The 20,226-nt window shown below is 36.6% G+C and overlaps 1 protein-coding gene across 3 annotated transcripts; it reads left to right on the top strand.

The window, feature by feature from the left end:
• The first annotated feature begins 37 nt into the window (after positions 1–37).
• LOC123314235 lies at positions 38–19,982 on the top strand. Of its 3 annotated transcripts, XM_044899394.1 has the most exons (16): positions 38–250; positions 2,196–2,752; positions 6,796–6,891; positions 11,506–11,759; positions 11,910–12,042; positions 13,600–13,826; positions 13,890–14,079; positions 14,169–14,304; positions 16,061–16,161; positions 16,431–16,454; positions 16,564–16,752; positions 17,185–17,413; positions 17,519–17,783; positions 18,791–18,943; positions 19,052–19,085; positions 19,451–19,982. In XM_044899394.1, exons 2-15 carry the CDS (start codon positions 2,228–2,230, stop codon positions 19,077–19,079), a joined length of 2,550 nt encoding a protein of 849 aa, XP_044755329.1. In that variant the 5' UTR covers positions 38–250; positions 2,196–2,227; the 3' UTR covers positions 19,080–19,085; positions 19,451–19,982. The 3 variants fall into 3 exon arrangements, with proteins under 3 accessions (XP_044755329.1, XP_044755339.1, XP_044755320.1); XM_044899385.1 differs by lacking the exon at positions 19,052–19,085 and having other exon boundaries at positions 39–250; XM_044899404.1 differs by lacking the exons at positions 16,564–16,752; positions 19,052–19,085.
• Positions 19,983–20,226: the final 244 nt, after the last annotated feature.

Here is a 20,226-nt window from a genome sequence, read left to right as displayed (position 1 = left end):
TCAAATTCTATGGATCAATGTTTTCATGATCAGTTCAGTGATCGATCAGTATATTTTTGCAGTCATGGGAAGGTGGATGTAAATAAATATTGATTTAACGAGACGGCTATTTTTCGATAACTAAGATTTGTTGTTGATTGTAATAATTTTTTCTTGATTATCGACTCATTTGATTAGTGGTTTCATTCATAATATCTTTCCAGTTCTTTGTTTCAAGTGATTGGATTTCGAACGTATTGATTTATTAAAGGTAGGTCAAAACATTTTTCCTTCTAAAAGTTTTGAAAATATTTGGGTTATTCAACTTGAAGTGGAATTATGAATAGCTGTTCTGAAATATTTAATGGATATTTGGAGTTTTATTCTCGACCATGTGTTCAGTATTTGTCCCGGAAAACATATTATGACCTAGTTTATTAAAACATATTTTGTTCAAAACAAGTCATATTTCAACTATAATGAAGAATAAAAGTTTAGATCGAAAAAATTTGTTGAATAATTGTTACAAGGTCTTTAGCATATATCAATACAGATCGAAAATGAATAAATGAAACTATGTATTCTGAGATGTGAATATCATTTGCTTGTTAATGAAGCTTGGAATAATAAACGAGAAGTTTGTATTGAATTTTAATAAGAATAGTGTGCTTAATAATTTTTCATCCACGCACACATGTTATCTAGATTTTGAAACGATTCTGCATTGCAGGATGCGCCAAAAGTGAACTCTTTTATCTCAATTCAATTGCTCAAATTCAATATGCAAGGGATGTTCAAAAATCAAAATTGCTTCGAATATTTCTAGATCTAGAAAATGTTCGACTACTTCGAATTGAAAATTCCCAACATGCAGTTCCACTTTGGTTCCCTCATCAACAGGTGACTGAATTACTTATTCCATGCTGCAGGAAGAGAAGAATTGTTCAAATGTTTTTGTCATTTTCTTTTAGTGGATATTATTAAATGGCAGTGTGTATATATTTTATTATTACTGTTAATGATGATAATTCGCAGAAAAAACAATTCACATTAATTGGTTTTGAGGGTGAGATGATAGACAGAATAGTTTGAATCAGACAATTTTTGGTTTGTTGTCCATAGTGGGAAATCTTTGGTTTCAAACCCAAACAGAGATTGACAGGATCTCAATTTTTGCAATTGCAAAAGATCCAGCTTGTTCGACAACCTATAATTTCATACCAAAATTTCGCATATCGCACTTTATTTTCGCATTTCTTAATTCACTTTGGAAGGCACCTTAGATCTTCAATTATGCCAACTTCCACAAATTATTTGTGGAAGTTGTCTTTCAATTCAATTTTATCTAATGCCATTTTAGAGTCTAACCCTCATTTTCGACCAAAACATTCCTAATTTTTTAATTCGATGTTATGTTCTTATATTGAAGCCCAAGTATGGCTCATTTAAATCACAAGGTTTCAATCCATTGAAGAACCTAATTTCATACCAAACTTTTATTGTATAAAAATGAGACAATTCTTGGGAAAATCGAATTTTGTTATTTCATTATTTGTCATATTTCGCTCCTTAGGGCAGTTGAACTTGGAAGGCACTTTAGAGTGGAATTGACCATTGGATCCATGTGACATTGTTCTTATGAAAAAAAAAAAAAAACAGAAACCTACCATCAGCCTAATGAGTTTCTAGTTATTCTTGAATCTTCGTTTCATCTGAGGGAATGTTGTATAAGGGCCCTAGTTTCTTCATTGTTAACATGTTGAACTCTTATGATAGGTTTATAGAGCGTTCCTAACAATTTTGGACAAAAGGACCAGCCTACATGGCCTAATAGGATGACTTTCTGAGAATATTTTTAGGAATGCTGCACAAACCCACCCTTAATTCTTAATCGTAGATATATCTCTCAAGAAGGCTGCTTGGATGCAACATAAATGTTGGAATATTCCGTGAATTTTGAAGATAACTTGTAAATATCCCCGAAGTCAGAAATTCTGACACCCCTGTACAAACCCAATCGGCCAAACGTCCTGTACACCGCGATACGGTCCTCATATTTCACCATCCGACTCGAAGAACTAGAACGGTCCAAAAATAACGGCGGAGATCTGGGAGAACTTATTTTTAACCGCGTCCGAACTCCTTCTAAAATTCAACATACCAGCCCCCCGACTCAGTCGCAATGTTTACCGAAAATCGTTCCCTTGATTTTGCAGGTTAGTCGCGATCTATCGAACATGTACGAACGATGTCTTTGGATCTAGCCGAGGTTGTGGAGGACCTGATCTGCACCTTCGAGGGACACGGAGACGCCACCATGGACACGCTGGCGATGTTCGTATTCGGCTGGATCCTGGCCGCCCTCTTCGTACTCTGGGTCGGCAAGTTCGTCTACGCCAAGGTGTCAGAGAGGCTGGGAGAGAGAGAGAAGAGAGCGGAAGCGTCGAAGACTGCCGCCGACGCCGCGGACGCCAAGAAAGCGGCGCCGCTCACGAAGAGCGCCTCCTTCAAGTCCTCGCCGAGTCCTAGGGCCGGCTACGTGCCTCCCACGCCTCCCGTTAGGAAGCGACTGACGAGGGCCAGTCCAGGGCCGGAGCTGAGGAAACCCGCGAAGTATATTCCCGCGCCGCAGTGCACAGGGCCGGACAACGTATGTGTGTTGTGGGTTAACGACGTTTTTCAGTGGTTGTACAACGACCATTTGGTGGTGTCGGAACTTTTGGATTGCTGGATCAGATCCTTGAATGAGTACATGAAGAAGGCTGCTCTCGATGTAAGTAAATCATAGGTATTTGTAGAGGTTTTTAGGTTAGAATATGGAGATTTCAAAGAAATAATGTATTCGAAGTAAGAAAAATAAGATAACACGGTTGAAAGACTATAAAATTCAGAGTTGTATTCATCCTCAATACAAAAAATGATCTCCTCTTTCGTCAACAACTGCTTGGCATCCTCTTTGCATGCTTTACAATAAGTTATCAACAAAATCCAGCTCAATTTGTGGGCAAAGTTGTGGCAAAAGATCTTGGAACCATTAAAGCGTTTGCCTGGTCTGCAGGCATCAAGGGCTCTTTGTAATTGGCCCCAAACGTGCTCGATTGGATTTTGGTCAGGGTGTCTTGCAGGCATTATTAGAAATGCAATACTCTTCCTTTATCATTCACCTGGTGGTTTCTACAGTGACCATATTATCTGGACCCCATGCAAAATCAGAAAAAATCAGGTAGAGGTAAACTTTTGTTCTTTGGGGGACATTTTATACGGTTGCTTCCAATAAATTTGTATCAACCCTGAGACCATGATGACAGCAACCCCTGAAATTTTAAATGGTAACAGGAGTTGAGAGACACCTTGTTTTCAAGCTAATTTGGCATTCTTGAAAGTACAATAGAATCTCCTTCAAAATAAGGAATCACTCAACCTTGTACTCTGTACTCCTTATAGACTTTACCTCTAGTCTCTAGATAAAAATTATGGTTATGAATATTACAAGAATCAATAAAAATAGACTTTACCTCTAGTCTCTAGATAAAAATTATGGATATGAATATTACAAGAATCAATTCTGCACAAACTGCTTCGTGTAAATGGCTTGAGCGTGTAAACGCACCTTTAGAGGTGCCCATACTGCCCATGAAGTGGTGAATGTTCAGATGGACCAAATTTCAGTTATAAATATATTATTCAATAGAACAGCGAGTGATAGATTGTTGGATGATCGTATACCAGATTACCTTTCAGGTGGAAACAGCTCAAGGTCTATAATCTGAAAGCCTGTTTATTGCGCGCCAACATGTAATTACTTTTTACTCCATTCAACTGAACTCATGGCTATTCCACATCCGATCTATCTATTTCATTCACCACAATTCAAATTAGAATTATTGTTGAAGGCACATTATGATCAATCGAACATGCATAATATATCAGGGTGATAGATAAAACAGTGCAACAAACTTAAGCAATAGTAGAGAAATCTACTGGTTACCTAGATAAATGACAATGACAATCTCCAAGACATTACACTTCATATTCAGCAACAAACGAGCTAGGTACCATCAGGATTATAGCAAATTATAAAAGACAAACTACACTTAGGAGATGGTTAGCGTGTGAGTGACCTTGGCCTTCTAGTCACACCGATCTAAATCCGTTAAATTTCTATCTTTGGTGTCGCTGTAAATAGCTGATGGAGTATTGACCAAAGATAACAAACGGTCACTTACTATCGCACTACTACTATTTTAAATTACTCGAGTTGGGTTTTGTCGTTGGAATCGTTATGAATCGCCATGTACAGGGTGGGCAAAATTTAAGATACCTGAACTGCTTTTTCAACCCAACGAGATAGAAGAAATTGTATGGCACATTACGATCGTAATTTTTCGAGAAACTAATAATGCCATCAACTGCATTCCCCTATCTTCTTTTGTTTTCGAGTTATAGGCCAAAATTTTAATTTTAACTTTGGTGATTATCTCCGTTTCTGTTTGTGCTAGGATGTTGAAATGAAAACATTACACAGACACTTTTTTGAAATGAAAACATTACACAGACACTTTTTTGATAGCAAACTACTATGATTTTTCCCAACAGGTATATTTGCTGAGCTATAACATAGTGTTGTTTTTTTTTTTTTTTAAACAGTAGTTTAAAATGACCTAGAAAGACTGAGGGAGATGTATGATATATTTCTGAAACGGGAAAAAATGGTGATTCTTTGTCATTTTTAATTACTGTTTTCATACGAAAAAACACAACTTTATGTTATAACTAAGCAAAAAAACCTATAGGAAAAAATTATAGTACGCCACTGGATTGCTATCAAAAGTGTCTCCATAATGTTTTTATTTCAACATCCTAGCACAAACAGAAACGGAGGTAATGGCCAAAGTTGAAATCGGCCATTTTGGCAATTTTGGCTTATAACTCGAAAACAAAAGAAGATAGTGGAATGCAGTTGATGGCATTGTAAGTTTCTCGAAAATAGACGAACGTAATGTGCCATTAATTTTCCTCTATCTCGTTGGGTTAAAAGTTGTAGTTCAGGTATCACCAAATTTGCCCACCCTGTATATTGAAACACACCCGTTTATTATTCAGGAAAAAAGTTGGGAGCTTCTGGCATTTATAGACTGTTAAAAACTGCTTCTTCCAATAAGCTTCGATGAATAAGTTTTTTTCACTCTTCTGAAATATTCAGGTTGAAAATGCATATTAACCTTTCCTCTTCTCATAACATTAATCGACACATTCCTTTTCAATTTCATTCGAGAATTCTTTTCAGTCAGACCACTACCTCGTAATGAATCACTTCTAAAAATTAACTCAATGCATGTCAATTTTGTTAAGAAGTCATGACCTCAGGTCAGACCCCAATTTGTTATTCCAACCCAAACACGTTCAACCTAGAACAAGTCGATATATCTATTTCAAGTTTGACTCGAATATATCGTATAGAAACGAAAAATGCAAATATGTATACGGAAGATAATTCTGGAGTTATAAATACGAATGATGTCATGAAGACGCTAGAATTATTTCTTTGCTCTATTTCTTTGTTGATAAAAACGTCAAAAGTGTTTACACGATGAAAAAAGTGCCTTCTCAATTTATTGTAAGGAACATTAATTTTTTTCCGAGGTCGATGTCTATTTCTCGCACCATTTCGAGTACCTACTTGTTAGGGTTTTTTAGAGTTGAAAGGTTGTTTTTTTTTTTTGTATTTAAACGATGTTGGAGACAATGAGGATCAAAGTATTATTAGATGCGAATTTTAAATGACTGTATTGGAAATGCTTAGGCAAGAATAGATGTTCGGATGACATCTTCAAGGTAATTGCACTGGGAATTGGAATTAATTTGTTTGATTTTTTATCACAATAAACAACTCCAACACATATTACATTTCGTCTATACCGAATTTACCAGTAACTACTAATGGAATTAAAAAACAACAAATGGGTGATTACTGAAAGTATCGAATGTGGAAAAAATAGTTGTAGAAGATAGTACAGAGATACAGGGTGTTCAAGTTGCACTTTGAGGTAACCCCTTGGCCCAAAAAATTAATGCTGAAAGCATTTCGATGAAAGATAGCGTCTTATTCGAGATCATACCATATGGTTTTAGCATCAAATCCAGGTTCTATCGATCAAACGACAATTCGCAGTTTCTGGTGATGTAACCGATGAGATCATCGTTAATGTATGCCGAAGCGGATCGCAGATAGCCACTTTCATTTATTTATAAACTTGTCCGACATGACGTTTGCGATGTGTAAGAGGAGGCTTTGCAGGTGAAAAAATGGTTCTGTCGGTGGCGTCACGACGCGTCCCTGAACTCTGCGGTAGCGCACTGTAACTGTCTTGGTAGCGACGGTTGAATGACATCAGACTTAATTCGAACGAAAGTGGAATTGAAGCAGGCATCGGAAAGAATTTGCACTTTTTGTTCCAAGTACAGGGTCAATTTTCGAATTTTGAACCTGAAGATTTGAACTCTAAATTCCGCTGAAATCAGAAAAAGGCTCTGTATCTTAAATTCTGCATGAACTTTTAAAACGTCATTTTAGATTTCAACTAGATCGAATCTGTAATCTTGGAAATATCGAGAAAATAAGCAGCGTTGGGAGAGTTCAGTATATGGATGACTGAGATCGTCTGGTTATGAATTTAAAAGGCCGCAAGAATAAAAACATTTATTCCAACTATTCAATACAGGGTGCTCTTAGATTTTTATGTTGTGAATTCTTCAGAATTGATTTTAATGCTGATGGTAATGGTGGCAACCAAAATAATGTAATTTTTTTTCCAGCAAGGTATCACCGTAGAACTGATCAGGATTCTTCCTGAAACAAACCCTCCAGTTATAGGGAACGTATTCGCTGAGTGCGATTCTAAAGATGACGTGGTGAGTTTTTTTAATATTGTGGATTGCTATTTTTTCCTTTTACACTTTTTCCATAAAGTCATTGTCGCATTCACGGCTTAATTGATTGTTATATCTGTTGAATAATGTTATATAGTTTAAGAGAACGAATCTTCTAGTAATAAACCTTCACAAATTTTTAAGCGACCCTTTCTTTTTGGAATTTTTCGAAGGTCAAATTTCGACACGAATATCTCCCAGAATAATTATCTTAGATCTAAATGTGATACAGGCTCCGAAAGGAAAAATCTTCTCGTAATAAATCTGAGAATTTCATCCTTCTCGGCGCAACCGTTCGGTCCTGACGAATTTTTAACTGAACCCATCTTTTTCAGGATTTTTCGAAAGTCAGCTTTCGAGTCGTTTATCTCTCAATAAAAGTAACCGTAGATGGAAATGTGAGACATATTCTGAAAGAGCAACTCTTCTAGTAATAAATCTGAGAATTTCATCCATCTCGGCGCAACCATTCGGTCTTGACGAATTCTTAACTGAACCCATCTTTTCCAGGATTTTTTGAAGGTCATTTTTCGAGTCGTTTATCTCTCAATAAAAATAACCGTAGATAAAAATGTGATACATATTCTGAAAGAGCAACTCTTCTAGTAATAAATCTGAGCATTTCATCCATCCCGGCGCAACCGTTCGGTCTTGACGAATTTTTAACTGAACCCATCTTTTTTAGGATTTTTCGAAGGTCAGCTTCCGAGTCGTTTATCCCCCAATAAAAGTAACCGTAAATAGAAATGTGATACATATTCTGAAAGAGCAACTCTTCTAATAATAAATTTGAAAATTTGATCCATCTCGGCGCAACCGTTCGGTCTTGACGAATTTTTAACTGAACCCATCTTTTCCAGGATTTTTTGGAGGTCAGCTTTCGAGTCGTTTATCCTCCAATAAAAATAACCGTAGATGGAAATGTGATACATATTCTGAAAGAGCAACTCGTCTAGTAACAAATCTAAGAATTTCATCCATCTCGGCGCAACCGTTCGGTCTTGACGAATTTTTAACTGAACCCATCTTTTTCAGGATTTTTCGAAGGTCAGCTTTCGAGTCGTTTATCCCTCAATAAAAGTTACCGTATATAGAAATGTGATACATATTCTGAAAGACCAACTCTTCCAATAATAAATTTGAAAATTTGATCCATCTCGGCGCAACCGTTCGGTCTTGACGAATTTTTAACTGAACCCATCTTTTCCAGGATTTTTTGGAGGTCAGCTTTCGAGTCGTTTATCCTCCAATAAAAATAACCGTAGATGGAAATGTGATACATATTCTGAAAGAGCAACTCGTCTAGTAATAAATCTAAGAATTTCATCCGTCTCGGCGCAACCGTTCGGTCTTGACGAATTTTTAACTGAACCCATCTTTTTCAGGATTTTTCGACGGTCAGTTTCGAGTCGTTTATCCCTAAATAAAAGAACCCGTAGATGGAAATTTGATACATATTCTGAAAGAGCAACTCTTCTAGTAATAAATCTGAGAATTTCATCCATCTCGGCGCAACCGTTCGGTCTTGACGAATTTTTAACTGAACCCATATTTTTCACGATTTTTCGAAGGTCAGCTTGATTTCTTGTCAGAAAAAAGTGTGAGCTTTTCATAATATTTTTCAACAGTTTCTGCTAAGTTAGAGCCACCTAAAAATGGCACCTGAAAAGGAATTCAAAAAACACAAGGAGTCTTAGGACCCCTTAAATTGTTCAGCCTGAATAAATTAGTTATGTGTATTTTGTAATATGATTCAAAAAGAAAAAGTTGTCAATGTATAATCAAATTTGTCTAAAATATTTCAGCAGTCGTTGTATTCTCCTTACATTGAGAAAATTCATTACAAGTTCACTTTTTAATAATAGTAAATAGTTGTATAAAAACGACTGCGTATTTACAGATAGAGTTTCTATTATTATTCATTCTTTAGCAACATTCTATTCCACTAAAATATGCGATTACCGGATCGTGATAAGAATCAACTTCCTCAATATTGTTCTAACGGTTCAAAAATATCAGTGGCGTTACTTGTTTTTTTTTAACACAGTCACATTATTTTTTGCCACGGAAATACTCGATTATTGGAAAATGATATTGGTCATCATGAAGTGTGTTATTTAATTTTCGTGCTCGATCATTTATACACTTATAACTGGCTCAAATCCTCTCATAAGACAATATGTCAATTGGACTGTGAATAATACAAACAAATGAAGGAACAACGAGGAAATTACTCGAAATGCACTGCTATCTTTACGTAGAATTTCACGAATATAATGGTGTGTGTTAGATTACGGTTATTTCGAAACCATTGTATTTCCCACGGTATATTTTTGCGTGCTTGTGTTCCTTTGAATGGGATTTTGCAATTTTTTGCAGTTGGATCTCATCGCCTTGGGTTATATTATGTGTGGACAGAGTAGGTACAATACAAATCCTGTCCAGATTCTGTTCAAATAAAGCCCGAAAAATTGGCTTGGTTGGAAACTGAAAAAATCTTCATGTGATTTAAAATTGAATACCACTATTCAATCGATCTGTTTTGAAATAAAAATTTAGTGAGAACGGGCAGATACTAACATCACATTAACTTGACGTAAAATTTTATAGTAGATAAAAGTGTGAAATCTTTCTTCGAATTATTTACTACTTCGAGATAGTTTGGCGGATACAGTGTTATTGATGGCGTTTTTTACGATTACGATGTTTTATCTATGAAGTCATCACAAGGAGAGCCATTATCGCCAATATTTGAGGAAAATTATTGCTGCAATTTCGCAGAGCCAACGGAACCAATTTTCAATTTACGTTTTTCCGTTTAATTAGCCGAAATGAAATTCATAGCTTCATTAAACCGACAGCATTTCCTCAGAAGGTCATGATGGATGGAGTTAATCGCTAGAAATCTTCAATTTTACGATCTGTAATTTTTTTTTACTTAACATCGAAGTTGGGGAAAAGCCGGAGACAAATGTTGAAGGTATTCGAATGATCAAAATTTCACGCAAATGAAGTTTATTCATAATTGAATGCATTCATGGATGTAGGCAGCGGATTTGTGTTAATTTTGTTGGATGAACTGAAAATAACATTTTTTATGGTTTTTCAACAGCCTGTATCTTTTAAACCGAGCGGCTTCGAAAAAGAGTGTTTCTTCCTACCTCAAGAATCTACTTTTGAAATATTTGGACGAGTCAAAGACTCACCCTGTATAATTACATGTAGACAAATTATTTACTTCAATACTTGAGCACTGTATTTTATTATCCAGAGAATTTTCATCAGAAACTCTTGCTACCATCTGATCTCTGACCTCTTAATTGGATACATTTATTACAGCGAACCTGCAATATCTCTTGACCTTTTAAAAAAAACGTTTCTTCTTGCTCTGCAAACCAGACCTCCACAGCTTTTATTACCTCCTCGTTTTAACAAAATTTACGACCTTTTTTTTTCAGTTGAGGAAACAGATGATAGTCGGATGGAGACAAATCTGGTGAATAAGGGGGATGTTCTAGTAATTCAAACCCTAAATCACGAATTTTTTGCATGGCAACATGAGATTTGTGTGCAGGGGCGTAGTACTGCAAAAACAAAACACCTTTGGATAGCTTTCCGCGTCTTTTTTCTTTAATTTTTATCCGTAGAGTAATCAGTAATGTCGAATAGTAATCTCCGGTTATTGTTCTACCCTTATCCAAAAAATCAATCATGGCAATCCCAAAAAACTGAAGCAATAACTTTTCCAGCAGATTTTTGGACACGAAATTTCTCTTAGGTCTTGGAGAATCATAGTGTCGCTATTCCATCGATTGTTGCTTTGTTTCTGGATCATAGAAATGTACCCAAGTCTCATCCGTAGTAACAATTCGGTTTTAAGAAGTCTACATCGTTTTTAAATCGAGCACAGATCGAACGTGATGCTTCTACCGTTGCACGCTTCTGGTCAACATTCAAACATTTGGGGATCCATTTTGCAGCAATTTTTCTCATGTCCAAATTGACGTGAACTATATGACGAGCGCGTTTGTATGAAATATTCGGTGCTTCAGATAACCGTTTTAGCCCAATTCAACGGTCTGATAAAATCATGTCATAAACTGCATCGATATTTTCGGGGACTGGCACAGAAACTGGCCTTCCCGATCGCTCATCATCTTCAATGGAAAATTTACCTCTTTTGAAGCTTGCAGTGCAATTTTTCACGGTCGCATACGAAGGACATTGATCACCAAGGGTATTAAGCATATCTTCGTAAATCTGCTTATCTCTTAACCCTTTTAAGTACACCAATTTTTCGATTTTCAAAATTTCGGTGGACATCTTCTTTCTTTTAATTTATTGCGTAACTTGGTTTACTTTTTGACCTCAAACTTCAGACTGACACTTCTAATGAGTTATTGTTCGTTGCTATGGTAACGCAATATTTTTTTGTGCATGGAACTGGTCTAGGCTAACTAGATATCAATACATCCTCGTACACAAGAGCTGAAAAGAAACTTCCTTTTTTAAATTGAACCCAATGTATCGAATTGGTGGTTGGCAGTAATTTCTCCCAGCAAATATGAGATTATGAACCGAATTTTTCCTCGACAGACCATAACCTGCGACTGCGAAGCAACGCCTGCATTCCAATTGAAAAGTCTACGACAGAAAGACGAAAAGACCGAGACGTCCCACTTCAGGGTGAACGTCAACAGATTCAGGGCGAGACTGAACATTTTCTGCGTTACAGAAAAGCTACAGGCGGACGTCAAGTGCGATGGATGGCCCGAGATCAAGGTGGCTCTGGCACCAGTGGGTAACATCAAGAACAGCCTGGACGAGAATCACCTACAGGAGGTTATTTCGTGAGTAGAATTATCAAATTTGGGTCCTTGATATTCACATGGGTTGTCTTAAGTGTCTGGTAGCCTGAACTGCTTAGTACAGTTGTGGCTATAACTTAATAATTAGATAATGAAAGTGGTATTATGATGACCATATCAATTTTTTTCTAGGGATATATTTGTGAATGCTGTGAGGAATACCGAGGTTCATTTGAATTTGGCACAGTACCCACAATGCCCCAAATTAATCAGGCATGTCGAAATGCCAACAGGACACTTCCTCCCAGTGCATTATGATAGTATGGTAAGTTGTGTGAATAAACTGCTCCACATGAGTTAGGGATATTGACTTAAATTGCAAAAAATATAGTCAAAATAAGATTTTTGTGATAAAAATTCATATTAATATGATTTCAAGTTGCAAATTAATTTTAGCCTGTAGATCTGCAGCGTATACAGGATGGTTAAGAAAAGCGAGTAAAATAACGAAATTTTATTCCCAGAGAATTCAAGCATTTTGAGACTATTAATACAATGTATGGCCTCCACAGGTATCAATAACAGCTTGACATCTTCTTTGCATACTACACAAGAGGTTGTTGAACATTTCTTGAGGGATTTGGTTCCATAAACGGGGCAGAAGCTCTCTCAGATCATTAAAGGATTCTGGGGTAGGTTGATGATTATCTAATCTTCTTTGGAGCATATCCCATGCATGTTTTATGCAATTCGAATCTGGTGAGTGCGGAGGTATTGGTTAATGTGGAGTACCAAGCTCCTCGCGCGTATTCTCAACTATGGCTGCACGGTGCGGTCTAGCGTTATCGTGTAGAAATTGAAAAGTTTCACTAATAGCAGCGTGAAAATTTGGCACATCATTGTCAATGACATGCTCCCTATAGTGTAAGGCGGTCATATTATGAGGACAAATGTGTAGATCTGTGCCCGTTGAAACATATCCCGGCCCATACCATAACACTACCCCCTCGGAATGGATGGACTTCTTGGACATAGCGACTATTACGGGGTATGCGTGGGATTGTCCATACCCTTATTCTTCGAGAATCTGAAAATCGTCCATATCTGGATTCATCAGTGAAAAGGACACTACGCCATTGATCGATCCAATTGATATGTTGCCTTGCCCATTCCAGTCTTTGACGCTTAAGATTACGTGTTAATGGAACTCCTCTTAATGGACGTCTAGAACCTAGATTCACCTCTCTCAAACGTCGTCTGATGGTTTCGATGGAAACTTGGACCTCATCTGCATTTTGAAGAGTATTCCGTAGCATTCTACACGTAGATGTAGGGTTTCTTCTCGCCGAAACGGTGATGAAACTATCCTGAGCAGGTGTTGTTTTTCATCGCCCACTTAGCCTTGGTCTATCCAACACGGAACCTGTTTCCCTGAACCTATTCCAAAGTCGAGATATCACACTCTGGCTGACTTGGAGCCTTTTCGCTACAACAACCTGAGTTAGGCCACCCTGTAGCATTCCGATAGCCCTATTAGCCTCAGCGTTTGTTAATTTACGTCTTGGCATTTCCAGAAAACTCGTTTTAAATCGAAGCCGTTGATGAACTGACTTCATTTCAAAATAAGAACATTCATGAAACATATGCAAAGAACCAAACTTCAGAAAAAAGGCGACCAGATTGACGAAATGTCTCATACTGATTTTTATTGGATCGATTCAAGTTGTTATTGAGTTTAAAATGATTTCACAAAGATTTTCTCGAAGATTACATACTTTTAAAAACGATTGAATACGATATCCCTAACTCTTGTGGAGCAATATATTTTTCTACATTTATCAGTTGAAAATGTTGGTGGACACTGTAGCAAACTCAATTCTAGAACAAAGCATTCACCTCGACCCCAAACCATGTAACCCCAGATTCTCCGATGATAGGCCCAAGTAGCAGGAGGTTGTTGGTGAAGGTTGTACGGGCGGCTCAACTGGGTGGGCCGCAAGGCTGTAAAGACCCGTTCTGTGTGATAGAAATGGACGAACCTTCGCAAAAGAACCAAACATCGGTGCAAAAAGGTACAGATTCGCCGAGCTGGGACGAACACTTTTTGTTGTAAGTACAAATGTATCTTCCAAAATGTGTTGGATTATACCGAACATATTTTGTATTTTTCAGGGATGTTACCAGTAGTACCTCGGAAATTCTGTTTGAAATCTACGATCACGCTGAGAACCCTCACAGGTTCTTAGGTGTTGGAATAGTTGGTGTGGAAGAATTATTGATCAATCCTTCCCAAAGGCAGATAATTTCCCTACAGGGCCGTCCATATGAAAGTGACCCAATCACCGGAACACTCACCGTAGAGGTATATTAGTCATTAGTCTTATTGTAACAGAATTTTTCCCAGAAAAGGATTTTTCAGGTTGTTTATCAATGTGGTGTTTTCATTTGCAGTTTATGTTTATAGAAGGAGCAGATATACCCTTTTTAGGAGAGAGCAGACCATACAAAATCAAAGAAACCATACCAAACACCACGATATCCAGGAACTTGAACACAAGCAGCAGTAATCATTCGTTTAGGCACAATGGTGAGTTTACAAAGCCTCAATTGAATATAAACTATCCGTCAAAAGTTAATTAGTGTTTTTCCGATTGTGGTTTGTCGGAATCGAAGGCTCTTTGTGGTTGGTCCAAGTGTGCTCGATTTTATTTAGGTCTGAGGATCTTGGAGGTTGGGCTTGATGTGGAATAACCTAGTTTTCTCCAGCATAGAGCAATGTCTTTCTTGAAAGAGCTGTCAGGGTTGTAGCCCCATCCTGCTGGAATCAGATGTCTTTCAGGTCGTGTTCTTGAGCGGGTTTTTCCATTTTCGTACGGCAAACGTACGAACTGCAAACCCTGAGGAACACAAAGAGCTCTTCAGCATCTGACCTGCCCTACCACAGCCTGAGCAATGACCTTTCGAAATTCGTCAGTATTACGAGGATATATTGAAAAATTCTTAGCCTACTATAGAACCAAACTAAATTTCAATGTCAAAATATTTTATTACTAAACATATTCCCTCTTAATTGGATACATTTATTACAGCGAATCTGCAACGTCAATAGAACTATAAAAAAAAAGTTTCTTCTTCCTCTGCAACAAGACCTCCACAACTTTTTTTACCTCCTCCTTGGAAGAAAATTCCTTTTTAACTTTTTTTCATTTGAGGAAAGAGATAGTCTGATGGAGGCAAATCTGGTGAATAAGGGGAGTGTTCTAGTAATTCAAACCGTAAATCACGAATTTTTTGCATGGCAACATGAGATTTGTGTGCAGGGGTGTTGTCCTGCAAAAACAAAGCACCTTTGAATAGCTTTCCCCGTCTTTTCTCTTTAATTTTTTCCCGTAGAGTGGTCAGTAATGTCGAATAGTAATCTCCGTTTATTGTTCTACCCTCATCCAAAAAATTAATGATGATTACTCCAAAGCAATCCCAAAAAACTGAAGAACTTTTCCAGCAGATTTTTAGACACGAAACTTCTTAGGTCTTGGAGAACCAGAGTGTCGCCATTCCATCGTTTGTTGCTTTGTTTCTGGATCGTAGAAATGTACCCAAGTCTCATCCATAACAATTCGGTTTAAGAAGTCTACATCGTTTTCAAATCGAGCACAGATCGAACGCGATGCTTCTACCCTTGCACGCTTTTGGTCAACATTAAACATTTGGGGATCCAATTTTTCTCATGTCCAAATTGACGTGAACTATACGATGAACGCGTTCGTATGAAAATAAATATTGAGTGCTTCAGATATCCGTGTTAGCCCAATTCGACGGTCTGATGAAATCATGTCATGAACTGCATCGATATTTTCGGAGACTGATTAAGAAAATGGCTTTCCCGATCGGTCATCATCTTCAATGTAAAATTTACCTCTTTTGAAGCTTGCAGTCCAATTTTTCACGGTCGCATACGAAGGACATTGATCACCAAGGGTATTAAGCATATCTTCGTAAATCTGCTTATCTCTTAACCCTTTTAAATACAGGTATTTGATGATAACTCCAATTTTTCGATTTTCACAATGTCGGTGGACATCTTCTTTATTTTAATTTATTGCGTTACTCTGGTTTACTTTTTTGACCTCAACCTTCACACTAGTTCACACTGACATTTCTAATGAGTAACGTAATATTTTTTTTTTGCATGGAACTGGTCTAGGCTAACTAGATATCAATACATCCTCGTATAAAAGTTGTCAGATAATATCCAGATTGATTTTATCTGCAATTTCTCTATAGTTTGTTTGTCTTAAAAGTGAGATGATAGTGTTGTCTCATTGTTGCAACTTTCTTTTCAGATAATTTAACGAATGGACATTTGAATGATTCCTTAGCGCACAGAGATCATGGACTGAATAGCACAGAAAATAATACAATCATTATTCATAGTGTACAAAAGGTAGGCTTTTTTTTAACCAATGCTTTTCATCTATAAACTGATCAATGCCTACTTCATTCATCAAATCAACCAATCCACTGTTCATAATAGGATGTCTCGATTGTTTTGTCCAACGTTTCGCAAACATCCGCCAGCCTTCTTCAGGAATTCACTTGTTTTTAATCGAAGAAGGCTGGCATCTCTGATTTCTTTTATTAATTCTCCACAAAACACTCAATAATTTTTGGAGGGCAGAATTAGCATAATTTCATTATTATTTCTCATTGCAGCAACCATCACAAAGGATAGTTAAGGTAAGTGTCTCCAAATAGTACTTAAAAAAAATTTTCTTTTGAAATCTAACCCCCACATCTAACAAGAAGTTGGTTGAATAGTTTTGTTTGCAATTTGACTAACCTCCAGGTGGAACTAGTGAACGGAACTTGGAAAGAGATCGACGTGAAAGAAGAAGAGCCGAACGAAGAGAATCCAAAAATTTCCGAAGATAGCGGAGTTTACACAAACGGGGACGCTTCCAATGGAAAAATTTTGAGTGATTCTACGCTTGATACTACCGACGCTAACACTAGTGCTGAAACTGAGAATTCAGAGGTTTGAGCTTGACTGTTTTTTTTTTTTTAGTGCATTGAAATACTCATGATGTCATCGAGACTATCTTCGACGTATTTTTTCATACTGGTTACAAGCGAATCCGATTGTACAGGCTGTCCCAAATTCGATGTTCAGTGAGGGGATCTCGGAAACTAGACGAGCTAAACAGATGGACCTTCTCGAGTCTCCTACGATGCTTCATTTGAGATTTTGACGATTTCCAAAAGTTCACATAATTTTTTTGTTAGGGAAGTTAGAGATCTGAAACTTGGACTTTCTTCAGGCACTCTTTTGGGTAGAATTCAATTTGGGACACCCTATACATGCAGTTTGTCTAAAGATAGATCTTGTTGACCTTGAGTAACGACAATATTTTGAATTAATGCTTATCAATTAAAGTTTGGACCGAATATTTACGTAATTTTTCCATAGCAAGGTGCAGATAGATCCCCTGTGAAGGGTGGTGCGTTCGCAGTTACCGACGAACCTCCTCCTCAGGAGTTCAGGGGGAGAGCGAAGAAAAGGAGGGACTTCTTTGGGACAATCAAACGTAGGTTAGGAAAATCGAAGAATCGATCGAAGTCGGCGGGGCCTGAGAACGACGTTGGGAGGGATGATTCCCTAAATCGGTCAATATCAGCCGATAGGAATAGAAATGATAGTGAGTAATCCATTTTGTGCTAATTGACTGTTGAAATGAAGCTATCTGTCTATCTCTCTACTTGCATTAATTCGTAGATTATGTGTATTTTTATTATAATTCCAGGATACCAATTGAACCTACCTGGCCATAGGTCCCTCGAAGAAACTTCAAGGAGATCAAGTCTTTCGGAAGCCTCAGGTCTGAGCACAGCATCGGGCAGAACCTACGTGAATGAAGCGAGTACTCTTGTCCTTGAGACGATGGAGAACGGGATCAAGAAGCATTATTTAGTACCTCTGTCGTTGGCGCAGAAGTCCAAATGGCGTAAAAAAGGCATCAAATTGCACATATTCAACGACCACACGTTTATAGCTAAACATTTGTCAGGGTGAGTAGTTGCGGTGCTTTGCGTCATAATGATCACTTTTTTGTTCTGTATCAGTCCTCCGAAACGTATGTCGCTATAATTTTTTCCGAAAAAAAAATTTGAAAATCTCAAGCTTCGCGAGGAACAGGCGCCATATTTTCACGAAAATTTGTAACAGAAATTATTCCACTCAGTTTTAGGAACAAAACCCAGGACTTTTGTTTTTTGTTCCTAAAACTGAGTGGAATTATTTGTGCTATAAATTTTCGTGGAAATATTTACGGCACAAGTCGGCTCATATGTAGCACAAATTATTCCACTCATTTTTAGGAACAAAAAACAAAAGTGCCTAACTTTTTTTTAATTTTGGAATTTCCTAGAAATAAGAGGAAATTTCGTTTTTTTTTTTTGTTCCTAAAAATTAGTGAAACTCAGTACATGTATAGCACAATCTATTTCAGCCATTTTTATGTACATTTTGTACAAAAATTGTATGGAATTGAAAAAAAATCCAACGGCACAAAGTAGCGCAAACTTAGCACAAAAATGTTTTTTTCGATAATCGTAAATGCTGGGCCAACTTCACATATTTTTCCCGGACAATCGAAAAAGTTAGCCCAAGATTTTTGTTTTTTGTTCCTAAAAATGAGTGGAATAATTTGTGCCAACTTGTGCCGTAAATAATTCCACGAAAATTTTTAGCACAAATAATTCCACTCAGTTTTAGGAACAAAAAACAAAAGTCCTGGGTTTTGTTCCTAAACCTGAGGGGAATAATTTCTGTTACAAATTTTCGTGAAAATATTTACGGCGCAAGTCGGCACAAATGTAGCACAAATTATTCTACTCATTTTTAGGAACAAAAACAAAAGTGCTAGGCTAACTTCTTCATTTTTTATAAAAACCTAGCACAATTCAGCACAAATTTTTTTTTCGATAATCGAAAAGTGCTGGGCCAACTTCACACACATTTGTTTTCGACCCTCAAACTTTTTCTTGTCGAAGCAGTAAAAAATCTTTTATTGTAGAAGCACAACGTGTCAGGTATGCTTGAAAAGCATAGCAAGGCGGATAGGCAAACAGGGATACGAATGCAGAGACTGTCAGATGAAATGCCACAAGCACTGCCATGTCAAAGTGAATGACAATTGTCCTACGTCCACAATACACAACATAGAATTGTAAGTATACTTAAAAATATTACTACTCAAAGAAAAATTACTGTGCTCTGAGAAATTTCTTCAAATCTCTTTTCTGTATACTTATATTTGTGTTCTTTCTTCTTATGGGTCCATGCTTCCGGTGTTGAGCGAATGAACTATGGTAAGGGTTGCGAAGCTGAATTCATTAAGTGTTTAGTTGTTTGCTTATAAATAATATTCTGAAAAATAAGAGTAAAGCATGCTGTTCCCTAATTATGCAGTTATATGAAAAATCTTTAAACTTCATATTTGAAAATATAACTTTTCTGTCTAACTGTTGTATTAAATAAAATACAAATTTTCCATTTAAACTTCCATCTTCATTCATTCCATCAATTTGTTCGTTTCATGTGGTTGGTGGTGGGAAACAATTTTTTGAAATGAACATTTGACTTGTTCCACTTTTTTTAAAGTATTGATTTTCGCATGTTTAAAATTTCGTTTTATCTATGGTAAACTGTTGGACTGAGCTCATCTTGTTTGCAGGTCCTATATAACGAATCCGTACACTGACAAGAATCTACGAATGTTGTGACAGCACATATTTATATATTGTTATGACTTTTACCTTCAAAGATTAATACGCTACATCGCATAAGCAATTATAAATCAGCAATGTTAAAGATAACATTATTTTTCATTACAAATAAATCGATGACTATTTATATAGTGTTTTGAGCTCTAATGTTACAAAATATCTACTTAATTCAACTTTAGATATTCACTCTTAGATTCTAACATTTTTAATGTATTATTTTTTGTTATATTTTATTATGTAATATTATTTTATACATTGGTTGAGTTTTATTTTAATATCAGATTTATATTTTTGAATTTTATGTATACTTAAGATACTGTTGAGGTTGTACATTTTTTTCTTGTTAGTGTAATTGGTAAGTGCCTGTATTTACTTTCTCTCTAAATAGTTTAAAACAAAGATGTCTTAATATATTGATACCAAGCAAGAAGTGATTTGTGAACAATATAAAGATTGTGTAATAAAGGTGCACGAGTTTTCTATTAGTTTTTGAATTAGTCCACTTTCCACAGTTTCGTAAAAAATTTAGTCGTACAACTTCGTAGGTAGTATGAGTAGTATTCAACACTTAAATGTTGATTAATTTGAACTAGAATATCCACAATCACTGGATAAAGTAATCATAATCCTTGAACATTATGATACTCATAAATCCCTTGTGATTAATGAACCATTATTCACTGATTATATATCACCCAATCGTTAACGGGCAATTGTGGATAAA

This window comes from Coccinella septempunctata, chromosome 1 (genome assembly GCF_907165205.1).
Source record: "Coccinella septempunctata chromosome 1, icCocSept1.1, whole genome shotgun sequence".
Taxonomy (NCBI): Eukaryota; Metazoa; Arthropoda; class Insecta; order Coleoptera; family Coccinellidae; genus Coccinella; species Coccinella septempunctata.
The sequence above is the reverse complement of the archived record's forward strand: the minus strand, read 5'-3'. Positions and strand labels throughout refer to the sequence as shown.